The sequence below is a fragment of the Echiichthys vipera genome, assembly GCF_963691815.1.
Source record: "Echiichthys vipera genome assembly, chromosome: 14".
NCBI lineage: Eukaryota > Metazoa > Chordata > Actinopteri > Perciformes > Trachinidae > Echiichthys > Echiichthys vipera.
The window spans coordinates 22,986,580-23,006,744 of record NC_139839.1 but is presented as its reverse complement, the minus strand read 5'-3'; the positions used below and the strand labels follow the sequence as shown (position 1 = coordinate 23,006,744).

Below are 20,165 nucleotides of genomic sequence, written 5' to 3'. Positions count from 1 at the left end.
ATAACCGATCAGAAGTGGTGCCAAGAGTCAGAGTAAAGGAGAGGTATAGTAAACTACAGGGATGTGCTGAAAAGGACACTGCATGTCTGTTGATCTTCTCTCTCCCCTAAAAAGAAAGCACTCAAACCTGAGGTCAGCTACCTCCAAGAGATGCCAATAGTTCAATTTCCTCTCCACTATTCGTGTCCTTGTCCAATTGCACATCACCGCCCCCCTCCCAAAAGCAATAAACACAAGCACAGGCAAATAAATTGACATACTTTATTCCTAAAACAGAAGCCACACCATCAACTGCTGGCATGGCATTCATATATAATTATTTATATATATATATTGCCGTTTGGTTTTGTGTCTAAATGTGTGGTATAAAATACTATATACAACAATGTACCTCTTTATTTGAACACAGTGAAGTTCATTGCTGTACAAGTCCTCTGTAGCTACAGCTTTGCTGTAAGTCGCTCATGCTCAAAGGCATGTAACATAATTCTCCACTCTAATTCTTCTGTACATTGTGACAATACAAATATCCTGTCTCCATTACAAAAAATAATACTCTAAAAGCAACCTACCGGGACTTTATTTCATTTTTATGGGATTTTTCCAGGTTGTTTTTTAATTAAGGTGATTACATATATCTTAGACCAATTGCTTTAAAGCAGGAAGGTGATATAAACCTTCTCCATTTTTATATATATGTATATATATATATGTATATATATTTATATATATATTTAAATATATACACACACACACATATATATATACATATATATACACACAGTATACTGTATATATACATATATATACACATATATAAAAGAGGTTAAGAAATAAGACAAATTATACATTTAAAAACTTACAATAAATAAGATAGATGCAGGCATTTCATTTGGATCCTATTTCATCCAAAGGAATAAAAAGCAATGTCAGGTCTTAAAACCAAAGATCCATTCTTGAGTTTTTTCCTTGATCATATATGTCCCTTTTCCTCCAATAACTTTACAGATAAACTTGTCTCTTGGATACAGACTGGCCAGTGACTGTGCTGCCATGCTACATACCATGACATCCAATCTGTCATTCTCTCACGTTAATTAATTGCGACTCAACTTCTGGTTTCCCCTCATCTTTATTCCCTTGTCTCTATGTGCATGTCTTTGAATAACAGGGACGGGACCGTCTTAACCAGTAGCAGCCGTCTAATCCCATCTTGATGCAGGATCCGGCTCCGTATGCTTGTCTGGTTCCTGAAGTTTTCATCTTGATGAAACCCCCTTTGGAGTCGTCACTTTCCTCTTCTTTGAAATGTTTTTTTTGTTTGTCCCCTCCCACCCTACAACATGTTCATGATGAAGTTGTACATCTGGTTGAGCACCACAAAGTGAATGGGTAGACACGATCGTCGGTCCTGTGTAGCTGGGTCACATGTCAGCCAGGAGAGGGCATTGTACTGCTCCAGCACAAATCTGTTCAGGCATACAAAAGAAATAAATAAGCCTTTATTTTCACCCAAGTGTCCATCCTGGGCTATTATCCAAAAATGCATGAGGACGTAAGTGGATATAAAGCATTTTAAACTTAATAGCTATTCATATATAAATATATGTTTAGTTCCTATATATCGTCATTTGTATAAAAAAAACTGTTTCAATCTAAATATAATCTGCACAATTAAAAACCCTTGAAAACACAGTCAGTGGGGTGGTAATAGCATTTTATGTTCTGGTGTTGTTTACCTGAGTACATCTGAGGTCTGATTGGAGTCGAGGGGGTGGGAGTGTTTGCTGTGGAGTAGTTCATCTGATTGCACTGAAGACACATGGAGGTGCAAAGAGGCCTGAGAGAGAAGGCAGAGGGAAAGAGTGGGTGTCAATGGCATTATAATGAAGTTATTAACCTTTTATTATATCTCATCTAAATAATTATAGCCCTCTTCACAGAGCAGCAAGGACAGCTGCTGTGAATCTGCAGCTAATTCTAGAGGCAAGGGATATCAGTGCAAATTATGTAGTTTTCTTGTGTCTACCATTACACACAGGTATTCAGTTACTACCAAATTAACTCTCCAGGGTAGTTACAAAATGCTGCAGAACAGATTTGCAGTTCATTCGTAGCTAAAAGACACATGTGGTTTGATGGCTGGACTATTTTTCTGGAGTGTTGTCATCAAAGTGAGGCCCCCCCCCTCAAAAACCAAGCCTCAGGGAGCCAGTGGCTCAGTGGTTAGAGCTCATACAAAGGGTAAAAGTCCTCGCCGATGTGGCCCAGGGTTCAACTCCAACCTGCGGCCCTTCAGTGCATTTTAACCCCCCCTCTCTCCCTTCCATTTCCTGTCAACCTCCAGCTGTACTGCTGTAATAAAAGCATGAAAGGCCAAAAACATAATCTTAAAAAACAAGTGTCATTACAGAAATTAAACAACAAATTTTAAAGTGCTGATAGGCAGATTTTGTTACCTTTGGACAGAGGCAGGCTAGCCGTTTCCCCGTTTACATTCTTTGTTATAAGCTTCATCTTTAATGGACAGGTGTGAGAGTGATATCAATCTCTCATCTTACTCTCAGCAAGAAAGCATGTTTCCAAAATTACAAACCATTCTTTTAAGAAAAACAAATCAATATCTAGAATTGTGTTTTTGTACCACTAGTGCCCTGTGAACTACCTTAATCGGTCCACTAAGTTTTCTTGTTCAACCAATAAAAGAACATATTTTTTACTTGTGTAAAAAGGCAGCACTAAAAGAAGCCTATTGAATAAACGTCTGAGCGGCTGAGTCTGGTACCTTTAGGAATAGTGGACACTGGTTCTGAGCCTGCGGACAGGCTGACCAGAACCAATCAGGGAGTGGGCCGGCTTTAGCTGTGGAGACAAAGTAGCCAAGTGCCAGAGGCTGCTGCAAGAGGTTAGGAACCTCTTCATGAGACTCCATACGGTCCGTACTCTGGCCCTGTAACAACGTAGAAAGACAGTCAGATCATCTGATGTTGTTATATTCCGACTCATTGAACAACATACATTGAGACATGAGATATGAGATCAAGGCTACTTTCAATATTGCAACATATAGGTCAATGGTGCACAGCACAGCCTGAAATTAAAGTCAGTGTAAAACACATTATGCATCGTTGGAAAAATGATTGCTGAAAAGAAGAAGAATTCCTTTATTAATATAGGAATATTTAATTATGGAGTTGAACATTGAACATTTTTTCTAATTTTTGGGGGATAGGGTTCACGCTGCTCTCCATTGACTCCAATAATGTGAGGATGCCTGCTGGTTAATTCTGTCTGCTAGCAAAAATCAGAAAAATGCATTAAAGCTCCTGTGTGTTGGGATGCACTACCAAGAGGGTAAAGAACACAAACTACATTTTACAAGTGCCAAAAGTGGAGACAGGCATTAGCTCAATGCTAACACATAATTGGAATTACTATTAAAACACTAACGGAAATTAGCATCGCCATTGCAACCCCATCCTTACATCTGATCCATTTCACTTCACATGCTTATAAAACCGACATGCATGCGTCAAAATGCTTTAGTGTCACGAAACTATAGTTAGCCATAAACCAACATTTGCTTGGTGCACAAGTGTCAGTTTCTCTTTCTGCAGCTGGATGGAGCATCCATTTTTCAGATCAAAACTGACAGCTGAGAAAGGTGTGACTGTGGTTTCAGACTGCTTAATTTTTTAATGATTTTTAAATCTTACTTTTTTCCATACTTGCAATATTCTTATTCATTTATATTTTTCTGTAGTGCGACAGTTCCAACTTTTGTCATTGCTTTACATGAAATTTGACTTTTTCACTGCCTTACGTTGTGGCAGGAAAGTATTTTTTTTGTGTGCCACTTTCTAAATTTCTGTGCTAAATGAAGGAATAACGTTCAGAAAAAAATATGTCACTCAATGTCTGATACATTTAATTTACACAAAAAAAATTCCATCCATGGTGAATTCACAGTGTAGGCTACTTTAATAAGGTGAGTTTCTCAAATTTACAAGGGGCACCTTAATGCATCATGAATACCTGTCAGTGCCCAAAAACCTATCTCAAAAAAACCTGACTCATTATGCCTCTTGATCTCATCAGAAGCACAATAACATTACACCAGCCCCCTATTGGCTGGCATTGATGATGCCTATCTCAGGAGGAGAAGGGACCCTCCCCCTGTATAACAGGCTGACATAGCAGCAGTCGTCATTCAAAAGCCTCTTCTCACTTCTCATAGAAGCCTGTTGACGACAGAAATTAGTTGCTAGGCTAAACTGTCCACAGACTAGAGTGCACAACTCGGGTCATGGGCGCCCCGTTGCCAGCTGTATGGTTGTCTACTACCGTGAAAACTGCTTTGCCACCGACTAGCCCGCCAGGCTAATCTGTTGGGGGAAGACCAAGACTCTGTGCTCCTGTTATCTGACAACGAAGAGGAGGAGGGATCCACCTTCCTTGCTAGCGATCGCAGGGCTGCAAAGCCCTCTGTCGCGGAGGTGGGCGACCAGCCTTTGCTGTTGTCCCCCATCGACTTCTACGTGCAGGACATTTGCAAGCGCGAGGCTAACCTGCTTAGCATCCTGTGGCTCGTTGCTCAAGCAGAGGTTGTGACATCTCGGTTTGACGGCAAGAAATTGCCCAAAGAAAAGAAGATAGGGAAGCAATTGTTGCCTATTTTCTATTTTGACTATTGAGATAGCCGTGACCTAGAAAGAGAGGCCATACAGCGAGAGACAACCCATCATGTGCAGCTCCCTGCTGGATGTGAGGGGATGGAGAACCACGGTGTCCATCAGATGCCGCCCATAGAGCCGCTGGTAGCGACCTACCTCCACCAGAAGGCCTCCATGTCCTCCTTGGCTCCCTCTCTCCCCGCTAGACCGCTTTCAGTCTAGCCTCACTTACAAGTGCTACAAGGCGACCTGACATCCCCACGGCCGTGACAATGCAGGCGGACCATGTGCTTCCACGTCATGATTTGGAGGCGTCAGAGCGCATGGACGGTGTGAGTTGCGCGCCGAAACACCAGGTTTCACGGAGTGGCCGGTCAGCCTTCTCTCTTTACACAGGGAGAGCAGGGCTGCCTGCACTCAGTTGAGATGGGTGCAGAGAACGAATTCGTTATTTAAGGAAATACACATTCAGGATGTTGACACACACTTCTCTGCTGCGTTTCTTGTGTGCAGGCGACTGCTTTACATCAACCGACCTGAGGGGGGCTTATTTCCACATTCCCATATATCCCCCACACAGGAAATATCTGCGTTTTGCTTTTCAGGAGATAGCCTCTGAGTTTATGGTTCTGCCATTCGATCTGTCACTGAGGCATGACGACGCCCAGGCAACACATCACCCTCATAGAGCTCAACCTGGACTCTGTCCAGGCCAATGCGGTCATATCCCGGGAAAGAGTGGACATTATACAGACAACTGTCAATGTTCCCAAAGGGGCAACATGGTTACCCTCAAACAATGCCAGAGGCTACTGAGCATGATGGCCTCCTCTGTGGTGGCCATACCACTGGGGCACCTGTATATGAGGGGTCTTCAGCGCTGGGTAGCCTCTCTAGGTCTGGACCCTCACCACGGTGTCCGCCGTCTGGTAAGGGTTTCCCGAGACTGCCCACTAGTGCTGTGCCAGTGGAGGAGTCTGGGAAGCACTGGCTGGCAGAGATCCTTTAGCTCCTGTCCGGCCCACCATGGCCGTTGCCACTTCGCAGGGACCTGTTGTCTCAGGCGCGGGGGAAGATATTCCATCCCCACCCAGAGTGGCTAACTCTATAGGCTTGGCCCGTGAGTGGTTTAGACTGAATACAGCAGGACCCCTCAGTGTTATTGACACTATTCAGTGTGCCAGAGCCTCATCGACTAGGACATTGTATGAGTGCCTGAGTATGTTTGAGAGCTGGTGTCTGAAATCACAAGCTATTCCTTTTCAGTGTCCTGTGGCAGTGATTCTGTCATTCTTACAGGACCTTATTGAGAAGGGTAATGCTTTCTCTACTGTCAAGGTGTACATGGGATCCATTTCAGCCTGCCATGTTGGTTTTGATGGAAAGACAGTCAGTCAGCACCCCTTATTGTGTCAATTCATGAAGGGAGGACACCGTAAACTGCCCACATCTAGGCCGCTGGCTCCATTGTGGGGTCTTCCCACAGTGCAAGGCGCTCTCGCTTGTCCCCCTTTTGAACCAATAAAGCAAGTGAGAATTAAAATGTTGTCCCTGAAGACAGCATTATTGCTTGCTTTGGCCTCGGCCAAGCGTATAGGCCACATTCATCTCTGTGCATCAGGCATGTATACATTTTTCACCTGGGATTACTGGGGTCAGTATGCAGCCTAACCCAGCTTTTATCCCAAAGGTTTTGGGCCCATGCTCCCCTATAGAATTGTCTGCTGTCTATGCCCCGCCTTTCTCCTCCAAGGAGAATCAGCATTTGCATACCTGTGTTCAGTTCGTGCACTGCGGACCTACATTGACAGGACCCAGAGTTTTAGACAGGGCAACCAATTATTTGTGTCCTGGGTGAAACCACATGTTAGGAAGCCTGTATCCAAACTGTCTTTCTCACTAGATTGTAGGGGCTATTGCCCTTGATTAAACTAGCAAGGGTCTCCACATGCACATTCCACCAGGGGTCTAGCAACCTCCTGGGCTCTTTTTAAGGGAGTTCCCATTCAAGAGGTGTGTGCAGCAGTGTGCTGGGCCTCGCCCTCACACAAGTTAGATGTCACAGCACCAACTCTAGCGCATATGGTCCTGAGCGCAGGCTCTTCTTAGACCATAGATCCTACCCAGTGAAGTCCCACTGGGGTCAGCTGTCTTCTTTACAGGCATGTCTGTCAATTCGGGAGTCAGTATTTTCCCTCAATGAGACACAAAACTAAATGCTATGAAAGAGAACTTGAGGTTATGCAATAACCCCGGTTCTCTGATTAGCACGAGTGAGTGTCTAACCAGACGACCCTCCTTGCTAGAGAAGCGAGGAAGAGGTGAGCTTGTTTTGTTTTGAATGACGACTGCTGCTATGTCAGCCTGTTATATAGGGGGAGGGTCCCTTCTCCTCCTGACATAGGCGTCATCAATGCCAGCCAATTGGGGGCTGGCGTAATGTTATTGTGCTTCTGATGAGGTCACGCAAGAGGCGTTCCCATAGTGAGACACACACTCATGCTAATCAGAGAACCGGGGTTATATCCATAACTTTAAGTTTGTTGTTTGTTTACATAACTCACAGGGAAGGCAAAATGTTGCAACACAGTGACTTTTGTGTCGCATAAGGATTTTACAGTTTCATTGTTGTTCTTTCGTCTCTGACACCAGCAGTGGCTATGGTGTCTGGAAAAATAGAGCTGCAGCCTACTGGTAAGCTAGCTGCATGCAACCGCAGGTATGTGTGGGGTTTTTTCTTCAGTGTTTTTTTTCTTCAGTTGACTCAAGTATGCAGGGGTGGAGTGTCTCTGTTAATCAATATAATTAAGGTTCTAAAGCCAATAGTGTTGCTTTAATACCGCAGTTGTAAGCAACTTTCAAATGTGTAGCTCTATCAGATCATACCCTAACTTTGCTGAACAGGTCTTTCTGTTTTTTTCCTGCCTGCCAAAGTGGCCGAAGGCATGACTAATGCTAATTTCAGACCCTGCCTGTGTGTATGTCCATGTTGCCTCACCTTACTGCCATCACCTCCATGGTGGTAATGAGAGCCAGGGGAGTGTACTGGTGAGGTGTTGGGCGAGATGTTGATGATGTCTGGGTCCACCAATTCGTTCTCCTGATCCAGCAGGTCAAAAATTCCGATAGCATCGGACCCATCTGAGGAGAGCAGGAGATTCATTCAACAGGACAGTGAAGATGTGCACTCCAAATGTCTCATATGCATATAAAATGATCCTAACAAGTTCCCCTTCTTATCTGTATGTTATTAGCCCAAAATATGTATTTTCCTGCATTTCAGAAAATATAGTTTAGGCATTGGCGTTTACGTTCAATGCCATTTTGTGGTTCATTCTGCTACGAGTATGGAATTTGATTGACCATACTTCATATTTCTGGAAATAAAAATACTTGCACAACAGAAATAAGCACTAGGTATAAAAGCATACACTAATACAAAACAGACTCTTAATGGACTAGAAGGATTTGGGAACAAACAGTGCAGATTAAAGGGGAAAAGCAGTAATTGCTGCATTTTCCCTTTGACATCTGTGACTTTGTTTAAGGTCCAGCAAATAGGTTGAGCCACACTGAATTAAAAAGGCAAGAAAATCCAAGGGAATGACTGCAAGACAGATAAGGGAGCACTACTGACCAGTGGTGGCGTTCAGAATGTCAATGTTGGGGTCGATGTTGGTGTAATTGGAGCTGGCCACTTGGACGAAGGCAGATGTGGGGAAGACCAGGATGTGGGTGCAAGAGGTGTCCTGTGGGGTGCTCAGCTGGGATGTCTGCATGTTCAAGGTGGTGCTGCGGCCAAACACTGAGCCTGTCGACACAGAGTCTGAAGGGAAGCACACAGGAAGGAGAGAGTGACGGATCAATAAACAGTGCAGCTAAGGAGAATGTAACAACACAGGTATCCTTTGCCACAATCCTTTTATATAGTATGGGTAAACTCTCTCAATTTGCCTGGGCTGAGCAAATTCTCCAATTATGAGCCAAGGATGTCATAACTCACAAAGGAATATAACACACTCAAACTCATTTGCATCAAACAGGAAACTGAAAACTAATCAATACTCCCAAACCAATCACTGAAATGTTAGCCTTCATCAATTTATACAGAATCTGTTGTAATCAAAACCATTGTGGCCCTTGTGATTACTTTAGTTTCTCTCTACATAAGTTATATGGTGTCATCTACTGAACTGTGTATCAAAAGCATGGAGGACTTCTATTTATTCACACATTCACACCTGGAAGCTGCCCAGTAAAGTCTGATTTGATCTGCCAACTGAGCAGTTCCACTGGAGCAGCTGGGTAAGGGCACCTCAGTGATGCTGAGGGTGGAGCAAGCACTGCTTTTCACCCCACCCAAACTTATCCTCGCTGTAATACCTCCACAAGAACCAAGAGTACTGGAGCTAATCTTTTATCGTCCTTTCACTGATTTTAACTGATTCAATTCCATGCAACACATTAATGAGTATGTTAATAATATACAAGTACCATCTTCACCTGAGCAGTAAGTAGCTTTACAAATGCGATTAAAATGGAGTGATTTTCAATATCATAGTAATAGTAATACAATTGGATTAAATGATTGTTGTGATGTGTTTATTTTTTGTATAAACTTAATTCAAAGAGGTACTTCATAATCACAAAAAAATGGATCTAAAATGTCATAACAGCTGCTGCGTCTCGTGCCGACAACTTTCTTAAATAAAATAAATTCAGTAAAAAATCCCTGTCATAGCTATTTGAGGCTACCACAGCCTTGCTGATCTCTTTCATTGTAAAGAGCTTTTTAGGAAGGAGATGCCCTCAGCCCATCATCGCTCAGCACAAGGCTGGTATGATGCACTGACAATCACCTACTACTTCCCAAAATAAACCCATTGATCTGGCTCTCCATCACACCGCACTGAGATCAATGGCCATCTGAGAGGTAGTGCTTTACGAGCAAAAGGTACACGATCTTCCCTGCCATCAATGCCATCAATCTGCTCTGGACAAGGAGTTGTCACACATTGTGATATGCTGCTGCCATCCATCATGCCCCACATTCACACACTTGAACACATCTCAGCGCTGCCTTTCTTGGTAGACTAATGCGATTCAGATGACAAGTATACGTTAAAACACAAAGTAAAACATATTTTTAATATTTGGCGTGTGCACACACTGTACCTGGCATGATGATAAAGGATCCCTGGGGCTCCATGGCAACCAAGCACACGCTGAGGATGCTGGGAGTATCGGAGGCAGAGATGCCACACATTCTACACATTTCCTTGAGACGGCGACTCAGTGACTGGAGGTTCCTCCTGCTCAGCAGAATACTCCAGTCTGGAGAGGAGAGCCACAGGGATGAATGAACAAGTGACACGCTGGTAGGAAAAACACTTGAAAGCATTTAAGTTTGATTAAACTCATGCTCCTTACCTTTTAACTCTCCGTGTCCTATCCTGCCCAGTCGGCCAATCACCACCCTCCAGGGGACTGATGTCATCTGCACCAGTCCCAAGCACCAATCCCACAGCTTCTGCAGGCCGAGCCGCCGAACAGAACCCTTTTTCCTCCGTGCCCTGCAGAACATGCATTGACTCATATGTCAAACCCAAGTTTTTCAACTTAATTTACACTTAAGTGAAAATGTGTCATTTGACAGCTAGCATGACATAACAGATGCAAAACTCACAGTTGTGTTACCAAGCAGACACATTCTAAGTGCTGGTAACAAGCTGCCGTGCGCCTTTTGTTAGGTCACAGAAATGTGCAGCTGTCATTGAATGTGGGACATTCATAGAGAAAAATGAACCAGTTGAAAGTGTGAAGGGTGATGGCAGGTCGCTTTCAAACGTGTAAAACATCAGTGTGAAAACCAGTGTTTCCCTACCATTATATTAGTGGGCCCTTCATTATTTAGTTCGAGAAGATGATTCACTACTACAAAAAAAACTAAAACAGAATTAAACAATCTGAAATTCTTTCTTTATTTTGTTGTGTTTGAAACTGAAAAACGATTTTTGATTTAACTTTGGACTGTTTCTATCGGAGAACATTATTTGGACCTTTTGAACAATTATTTAAGAGACATTTTCTGATGCAGAGTGTAGCCCATTGGGCAATACACCGATTAAAAATGAGTTTGCATTGATGCTTCGATTATTGCTTGTATAATTGTGATCCTTCTGTCTGAGGAGTTTTACAAGCCCCCCCCCCCCACACACACACACTGAATGCTATAGTTTTCAGACAAATGCGATGGACCAGATTGTTAAAATGACTTCCACGATAACAGCATTATAAACAAAAATGGTGTGACACCTTTTCTCTCAGCTGACACTTTCTTACATGACAGCAGTAAATTGTTTCTCATTAGTTGTGTCCATGGTCTATGCCTTATATATATATATAGTATATAGTCATATAATACCCTACATATAAAAGACATAAAACACAAGCACTATGATCCAAGTGCCAAATAATTACAATTAAAAACTATGTGAAGCAATCTGACGTAAGAACAGTCAGTGCAAACAACCATAAAATTTAGAACCAAACTTTCACCGTCACGGCTCATGTGACAATAGAGATGACACCGCGCTAGGCTACCTGACATATAACAGTTAATGGACTGGAGTTGAGATGTGGGTAAAAGAGGGGCAACACGCTGCAGATACCTCCACAGATAAGCATAAAAGCAAAGCATAAAAGGACAGAAGTCTGTCATCAAAGCAGACTATATTCTGAGTCTGACTCTGACAGGTAGGCATACTGTAGCCTATATATTTTTATGATAACAGCTTATTGTGCTATTTTATGTTGTCATTATTTTCTATTCAGTATTAAAGTTTGCTGCGCATAGAGCTGAATTAAACAGTGACTTGCAAAAGTATAAGCAGGCAGGTCTGGCTGAGTGGTGCGATCAATGGTGAGAGTGTTGGAGGATTAAATTCTGGCATTCAACTTTGGTATTGTTATGTGTGTATTTGGCATATTTCCCAACCGACATTTTGGTCCTTGATAATTTCACCTGCCAGACAACAATATGTGATACCAGCAAAAAGTCGGCTAACGTAAACCTGGTTCTGTCCCAACTGTTAAGGAAAGCCAACTCTTAACTCTTTCTGTACTACTTGCAGAGTTGAATAAGCTCAGTGCTAGTGTTAAAATGAACTGAATAAAGACTTTGAAGCTGGTAGGTTTTAATACCATGGTAGTCTTACCTGTTAGGCACATCTATGTTGATGATGCAGGTCTCTAGGAGTTCCCCATACAGGTCAGTGCATGTAGCCAGGAGCCAGCGTTGGTCGTGGGACAGACAGTATCCGACAAAGAGCACGTTGTATTTTTGCGATGCCTCCCCAAAAGTCTCTCCAAGCTCCGTCTGCTTGTCCTTTACCGGTGCTAGGATGAACGGAGGTGTATACAGGCGAAGACACTCCGGCCTCTGCAGATTGGGAAGTGAAGATGTCAGGATAATGAATATAGGATCAGCACTGTAACGCAAACACGTGAGCCCCCCCCCCGCAGAAAGAAATCAACAGTAGATAGATGTTCAAAACACATATACAGCAGTAGAAAACGACAGAAATGTATCCGTTCTGTGAGATGAGCGAGTGCCGACTGTCGCAACAACCCTACATGCCCACTGTGGAGCAGTGAGTGTATGGTGACAGGTGGGGCCCTTTCGGGCTGCGGGGGTACTTTACGGGGTGTAAAGGATGCCTGTTCAGCCCTTCTACACAAATGGATAAAAAATTGGACATGCTCCAGATACGTAAATGTTGTGGTGTATGATTGGCTGCTGGACTTCATCCTCACTTTCAATCCTAATGCTGAATTCACATTTCAGGCATCTTTACATGCAAAAGGGTCCTTGTGTCACTCCAGTTATCCCATCAAACTCCCTGTTTCCCAGCAAGGCAGCTCAAGGTTTGCCAGTGTGTGAGAGGGAAAAGATAGCGCTGGCTGTAAGGAAGGAAGTCCACTGAATTAGGTCCTGATCTATAGTGCCCCTTTGTCTAAACCTGGAGTCAAGATCCCATTATGGAGGTCTCAGGAGCTAGCCAAGCACATAATGGAAAGAAAACTCTGGAGTAGCAGAGGGTTACAAGTTCTCTGGGTCCTGTTCCAAAAGAAAACACTACAGGGATGGTTAGCACTGAGAACTCTATATCTCATTGCCCTCTTTCTTTTCAGTGTCAAACTAAACACTGCCGGAGCAAAAGGCTGGGTCGTATAAGGTCAGGTTCATGTTTGGTGGGAGAGCTTAGGGCCACAGCGTGAGCCTTTGTTTCCTTTCCTATCGATCAGCGGACAACGCTGGCATGTTAATGCTAACGCACACAGCCAATAGGGCGCTAGTCACTGATCATCTTAAGGGCTTAACTGCAATTGTACAATATTCTCGGCTTTACAATCATAATGTCAAAACAATTAGAGTGCAACTGCTGCTGTTGATTATACCTCTGGGCTCTTCAGTGCGGTGTCAATAGCCAGGCCCGGGCCGAAACCCGTCAATGACTTGACATTGGTGAAGGTGGGTAGTGGCCGTCTGCACTGAGCGAAGACGGAGAAGGCAAGAGACTTGAGGTGCTGGGCGTAGATATGGCGGTCTTCGCCTCGTACTGGCTGAAGCAGGTACTGGCAGGGGACAATCTGAAGGAGAAAAGACAACTTGCTAGACATAGGCAACACAAGCATAACTCTCTCTATACACTAACTGAAACATTTTAACAAAGCTCTGTAACAATACAATACAATCCGTGTAAGTTAGGGCTTCCCCCTAGATGTTGTTGATTTGAATAATCAGTCAAAAAGTTGAATGAGTTGAATCTCATCGTGTCAGTCGAATCACCACTGCATTTTCAGCTGCGTCATCGTTACACACAGTAATGCAGCAATAATACGACACACTGAAGTGTAAACCTTTACAAACCGACTCGCCTCAGAATGACCTGACTGTGAGGGAAACAGAAGAGTGGCGGAAACAAAGGGGAGAGTGATGTGGAGCGGAGTGACTCCTGTCTGTTCTGTGTGGGAACATGATGCTTTCACATCACAGATGATGAGGGAAGGCATCCAAACGTGGGTCTTACAGATAAAACATGAAAAGAAATTTAATGTGGGGCAGCTGCTCTTTAGGTGCACTGAACTGTACTGTGACTGAGCGGAGGTTCTGAATAATATATTTCTTGTAAGGTGTATTGATGAAAAACATTAGAATAATACTGAGTATTTAATAAGCAGTAACCAAAAGTGCTCCTGTTGAAAACATGACATGGAAAATTCTGATTCAGATACAAACCTAGTATAAATACTGTCATAGTTGCAATTATTTGACTCTTTGGTAAAAAGGTGTTGTTCCTCTTTATAGTATTTTCTTTTAAGGCTGGTGTAGTACGGTTAGAATGCATTATACCGTCATGTTTATGTCCCTAAATATATTAGGGGTGTCCCCGACTAAAAATTTTCATAGTCCAATCTGATTCGTCACATTTTGCCATTTTTTGTTTGTTTTTTTTGCTCATGAAAAACCCTCTGATCCGGGGCGGCGAGCCATGGACATGAAGCAGACAGCGGCTGGTGCATGTAAGTCCAGCGCTGCGCGGTCACGCTTAAAAGGACAGAAATCTGTCATCAAAGCAGACTATATTCTGAGTCTGACTCTGACAGGTAGGCATTCTGTAGCCTATATATTTTTTCAGATAGATTTAAAGCCCAGACAAGAGGCGCTCTGACTGTGCCGGATCCTGGACAGAACAACTTAGTCTACGAGGAGTGGGTTATTCCTGTACGGTATGATGCAGTCAAATGCGCCAAAAACACATCCAAAGCATAGCCTTAAAAAGTACCATAGGACTATATATTCAAACATGTAGAGCAATTCATGTAAAGCAGTATTTATTATTATTATTTTATTGCGGTACAGTTTTACAGTGTTGCTATTTTTCTGGTCACTCAGGGTATACTGTTAGTAATCATGGACAATTTAGTACTTTTGATGATGATGGATATGTCAGCAATGACGCAGTTGAGCATAATCTGTTTAATATCAAGGATAAATTGCCACACTAACATTGAATACACAAAGTAATGCATTTAACTTCATGATAATGAAACACAATATGGTCAGCAATAAAAAATGGGAACTTTACTCACCTGTACAGAAATAGAATTGCGGATGTGTGGGGGCAAAAATTGAAGCATCTCAAGGTAGCAGCGTAGCAAACCCAGTGTCCACACACTGGAGTGGGCTGGCACTGGCCCGGGGCCACCGTCGGCCTCCTCGTAGCTAAAGGGATCCACAATGTAAACAACGATGGCAGGTGGATACGTGATGGCGTGGGAGTCCCCATCCGTGGGAACGCCTACCTTCTCTCGTTCCAAAGTGCTGGGGAAAACACAGACACACAAACATTAAACCTTAGAAAACCACATTTACCTCATCATAAAAATGTATTTAAATAGCAATAATGAAGAAGACGCTTTGAAACTGGTACTTGAATGTAGCTTAGACTTTGCTAAAAATAAATAGTGACTTTATTGTAGAATTATTTGATTATTGTGTCTACCATAAGTTCATAGGAAGGAAGGAATGAAAAGAATAGAGAAGGAACAGGGTAACAGTTATGATGTGTGTATGATTGTCAATCAACTCTTGTTGTGACTTACTGTAAAAAACTGATATGTTCTGAGTTTTTTTTTAGTTTATGGTGTGCAGGCTTGCGTGTACTGTGGTACCTTTCAGGAGGCTCTGAGGGCCCCTGGGTCTGGCTGCTGGAGTTGTCCCCTGAGGTGCCAGTATTCTGGGAACCAGCCTGCTGTCCCAGCTGTCCACTCTGGGTGCCACCTCCCTGGCCCTGGGTGCTCATGCTCCCAAAGGGGGGAAAAGAGCTAGGCTTGGCAGACGGCATCCCACTGCCGGGATGGCCTGAGGATGTCACCAGACTGTTGGATGACACAGAGCCATTTCCGGTCGCACTGTTGTTGCTGCTGTTGTTGTTGGGAACGGAGGAGCCTGCGGCGTTCACTGAGCCCTGCTGGCTGACTGAGCTGGAGTTGGAGCTAGCTAGTTGTGCGGATGATGACTGGCTGGACAGCGGTGGGGGACTGGGCTGTGTGAGGAGGGAACTGTCCAATGGCTGTGATGCGAGGTATGGGGCTAAAGGAAGAAAGAATGGCATTGGACTTTCATTAATAACATTAATCACACTTTAGGTAAATTAAAATATACATTTCTACTTGACCTCTTCCTTCACTGCTTTCAAGATCTTTTTCAAACAGTCAAGGCTCTCTAGCTAGTCTATTTCATAACTAAAGTGGTGGTGTTTAAGATGGAAATTCAGCAACAAAGATCTGACTAAGCTGAGCATTGACCAACAGAAGAATCAGAGACTATGTAGAATCAGAGAAGCAGCAGAAAGCCGGCAGGCTGTAAATGACACATACCGAGGTTGTGGCGACACACTTGTGCATAGAGTTTGAGCTTAGTGAAGGCATCGATGTTGTTGCTGGCAGCCTTGAGGAACCAGTCGCTCACTGGCTGATCCACAAGGTTCTTGGCTCCATTGCCGCCGACAAGGACAATGCCATCGGGGTAGCCTTTGGAAATGGGCCGGTGCTGGCCTAGCCGACATGACTGTAGAAAAACATAGGCATTGTGTGTGAACTAGTGCATAAATATAACTAATAGTTAGAAAAATGGAGGCTTGAGTGTAGTTCCATTCGTATTTGCAGTGTTTCCAATAGAAAGTGATCACAAATTATTTTCGGTTATTATTATATTTGCACAATTAACTGCCAAACATAAGGTGGAGAGAAGTTAAGAAATGTTAGGTTTGAACAGTGTGAAGCACTCTTCTTCAGAGTCTCTACCTCGTAGACAGCGGTGAGGTCGCGGAAGAAGCTCTTGGCACCGCTGAGCAAGGCCTCGTTGTCGGGACAAACCACCAGATACCCAATGTCCCGCTGGGAGCCAAAGGGATCAAGCAACAGTTTCTCCCAGTAGGGCAGACCAAACGGAGACAGGACCACAAAGTCATACTCATAACCCACCAGGAAGGTGGGGATGGGCAGGGGCTCTGGGGACTCGTCTGTGCCTGTGAGGGTGAGGTGGAAAGAGGAGGAGAAAACCAAGTGGGGAAGGAGGTAGAAAGTAAGAACCACGAGTGAGTGTTGTTTACAGGTGAGTGTCAGCTACACTCCCTGCCTCTTTCCACCCTCCACTGTGCATCAGACTGTAAGGTCGCTAAACGATCTGACAGCTCCTCCCAACAGAGCTGACGTCTGGACCACAGCAGAGGGACCACACTGCCTATTGACCTGACCTAACATCCAGTTGTTTTTCTACCCCAAGACACACACATTCCAAATGTCACATACTCAAAAAACACATTATTACCCCCATAGTTACTTTAAGAATCTCATTCCTCAAACATATATGTGGTGGAAAACAACGATTCACTAATATATGATTCCAATACAACTGAACTGGATGGTAGCAAAGCATACATCAGAACTGTATGTCAAGGGAATAAACTGCCCCAGTTTGTCTACAGCTTTACCGTAAGAGCCCCGTCCAGCCATCTTGTGGAACTGCTGCCAGGTGAGGGGACCCTGAACGCCCCACGACCTTACTGTCCTCTTTTTCTGGATTGCGTCCTGGAGTACAGGCTGGAGAGACATCAGCACCCGCAGCACATCCTGAGAACACAGCGTGCTCACGTCCACTGCTGGAGAATGGAGAAGAAGAGGAGAAGAGACATGAGAAACATTTTTTAAAAACCTCCAGAGCAGACACGCTAGTGGGCATCTCAGCTAATCTTTTTGTCATAAATGTAGTTAAGGTTAATTGTCCAGATCTGTACCTTTTTGACTGTAATTTACAGGTATATGAGATTTAGTTAAATGAATAACACTTGGATTACAGATGTGCATTGAGTGAAATTCCTGATATTACAAAAGTCGTTTAATTTGTATGAAGAATATTCTCAAAAAGTGACAATAGGTAAGCTATTCGCACCACAAAAGAAAAAAATCTTTATAAACACATAATTATTCTAGTAAGGTTTTGCTTTCGTGTTAAATACATGATTCGGATTATTTGCAGATGGCCTCTTTCAAGTTTTTTGAACTCTTTCGAGTTCAAAAAAATAAAATTGGCCAAAGAAAACAGAATTTGGTATCTGAGAGAATGGAAATCTATAGTGCAACATTTCTCACCGTTTTGTTTGGCCCAGTGGTGCAGACAGGTGCTCTTGACCAGCGCCTCGTCCACCTTGCCACCTGACATGTTGTCCATGAACTGTCTGCCATGCTCCAGGGCCATGTAGCAGTCGCTGTGGTAGTCCCTCTCCTCCACTCTCACACATGGCGGTACAGGGGCCCCACTTGGCCCCCGTGTCACTATGTCATGTTCTAGGACTGAAATGGGTGAAAAGGGGTTGGTACACTGGTCCTGTAGGAGGAGAATCAGCTCATCTGGGACACGGTCGCCCCTTCCTACTCCACATCTTTCTAACGAGGAGAGCCGCAGCTCCTCAAAGCGCTTTTCTGCCTCCCTGCTGACGTCTGAGCCGCGGCCGATGATATCCAGCTCATCCTCCAGGAAGAGCCCTGAGCCGTTGCCGTATCGTCGATTGACCACGGCGCTGAAGCCGCAGCTGCAGGGTTCCTGAGCCTCGCCGATGGGGTCGCTTAGATACACGCCCACATCAGCTCCTTTTATGTTCATGTTACATACGCAGATGCAGCAGCTGTCAAAGTTGCAGTCCTTGAAGAGGTTCATGACTGACTCTGAGAGGATGAGGGTGACGTAGAGGCTGTGGGCCTCTGGAATGGAGGGGACGGTGGCTGGCTCTACTGAATTCAGCGGTCGGCAGGTGGAAGGGGTGGAAGCTGGTGAGTATAGGTCGGAATTCTCATACTTGAGCGAGCCCTGGACACTGGAGGGGCCTCGAGGCGTGCGTGGGGTGCGTGGCGTACGTGGGGTAGGGGCAGAGAAACGTGGGGTGGCAGGTGAAGGCAGGATACCAGCACCACTGTTACTCGGTGGAGCACTGTTAGACATGAAAGGCGTATGGGTCTGAGGGGTGTATGTCTGGCTGTAGTCCTGGTCCATGGTGCTGCCCACACTGGGGATGTTACTGAGGACAGAAAGACAAAAGAGCACGGATTTAGAAACAGCTTGCAAACTAAAAGGCGGCACTCCAATATGTTTGATGGGGGAAACATGAAGAGACATTTTAGTGGTCTCAAAATGGGATAAGGCGTCTTCAGGAGGATGACTGAGAAACTCAACAAAACTATATGGACAGTTGATCGCTATTAGACAATGATTAAGAATAGCTCTTATAATCACACGCTATTCATTTTCCATCGCATAAAAAAAAAGAAGGAAAATGTCATATAAAATCTCAGCTGCAGTTCTGATGTACTGTACATCTAATTGTGGCATGAAAATGGAAGCATTAGTACACAGAACACACTTGTTTTCCCAGAACGGCAATGTTGAGTACACAGCTTCAAAAAACAAAATACCGTTATACAAGTGTCTTACAGCATTTGTGAAGACAGATTGATTTAAATAAGACAGTAGGGCACCACAACATTTGCTACAAAACAAATGCACAGGGAGCTTAGACTGCACACATGTTTACATGAGAGAACAAGAATGCAGGAGAGAGAGAGAAAGTACGAGAAACGGGTAGCGAAATGAAGCAGAGGGAGAGAAAGACATTCAATAAACATTTCGGCGAGTGTCCCTCTGAGGTAAGGTTTATTTTTGGGCTGGCAAGCAACAGTGATGAAGCAGGGATATAGAGAAAGAGTGCAAGAGAGAGAGTACAGGAGAGAGAGGGGGGGTAGGAGGGAGGGAGAGCACATCATGTCCCTAGCTGTATGTGGGGAACAACTCCTGGCACAGACCCATTAGAAGGAAGTCCCAGCACAACTCTCTTTTTTTCTGCAGCCAGGGCGCGTTCAACATGGACTGCAGACACGAGGGCAGCACCAGCACAACATTATAGGATCTTTACCAGTGACTATTTGGACGTCCGCCAAGCTTAGTCAAATGCAGACACCGCTCCCTGCATGCACAATCCATCGAAACCAGACTTAGCCCTCCAATTACTTAAAAAAAGGAAATCATGAGCCCTACTCGTATTTAAAATTAAAAGAGGAATGTTCTAAAATTATATTTAATAATCATCAGGCAAATGCCGAAAAAAGAACAAATTACTTCTTGTAAAAGTCAACATTTCCGGAGAAACTGCATGCTTTTAAGTATTAAAAAGAAGTTTGTTGCATGGTTAAAGAAGAATAGGCTACACAATCTATTTCTTAAGTGTAAGTTAACTTAAGTTGCGTTTTAAGCTCTTTTTTCTGTTAAGTTTGTGGCTCTTGTGACATAACACATGCCACTATATAGATAAGGACTGGTTGGTTAAATCAATCGTCCTACAGACAATAGTATGCCAGGCAGACACAGCTGACAAC

General features: G+C 43.9%; 1 protein-coding gene across 1 annotated transcript in view; it reads right to left on the bottom strand.

Annotated features, from left to right (window-relative positions):
• Window positions 1–299: 299 nt before the first annotated feature.
• The window catches only part of med13a (mediator complex subunit 13a), an 87,734-nt gene continuing 67,868 nt past the window's right edge, over window positions 300–20,165 (bottom strand). The window contains exons 16-30 of the mRNA XM_083926659.1: window positions 17,892–18,814; window positions 17,234–17,401; window positions 16,545–16,768; window positions 16,119–16,308; window positions 15,411–15,831; window positions 14,829–15,060; window positions 13,134–13,325; window positions 11,891–12,114; window positions 10,104–10,246; window positions 9,849–10,007; window positions 8,311–8,499; window positions 7,672–7,814; window positions 2,786–2,950; window positions 1,740–1,840; window positions 300–1,469 (exon numbers count right to left, since the gene is read on the bottom strand). Of these exons, the coding sequence (XP_083782785.1) occupies window positions 1,337–1,469; window positions 1,740–1,840; window positions 2,786–2,950; window positions 7,672–7,814; window positions 8,311–8,499; window positions 9,849–10,007; window positions 10,104–10,246; window positions 11,891–12,114; window positions 13,134–13,325; window positions 14,829–15,060; window positions 15,411–15,831; window positions 16,119–16,308; window positions 16,545–16,768; window positions 17,234–17,401; window positions 17,892–18,814 (3,607 nt within the window). The 3' untranslated portion in view covers window positions 300–1,336. The remainder of the gene's footprint in view (window positions 1,470–1,739; window positions 1,841–2,785; window positions 2,951–7,671; window positions 7,815–8,310; window positions 8,500–9,848; window positions 10,008–10,103; window positions 10,247–11,890; window positions 12,115–13,133; window positions 13,326–14,828; window positions 15,061–15,410; window positions 15,832–16,118; window positions 16,309–16,544; window positions 16,769–17,233; window positions 17,402–17,891; window positions 18,815–20,165) is intronic.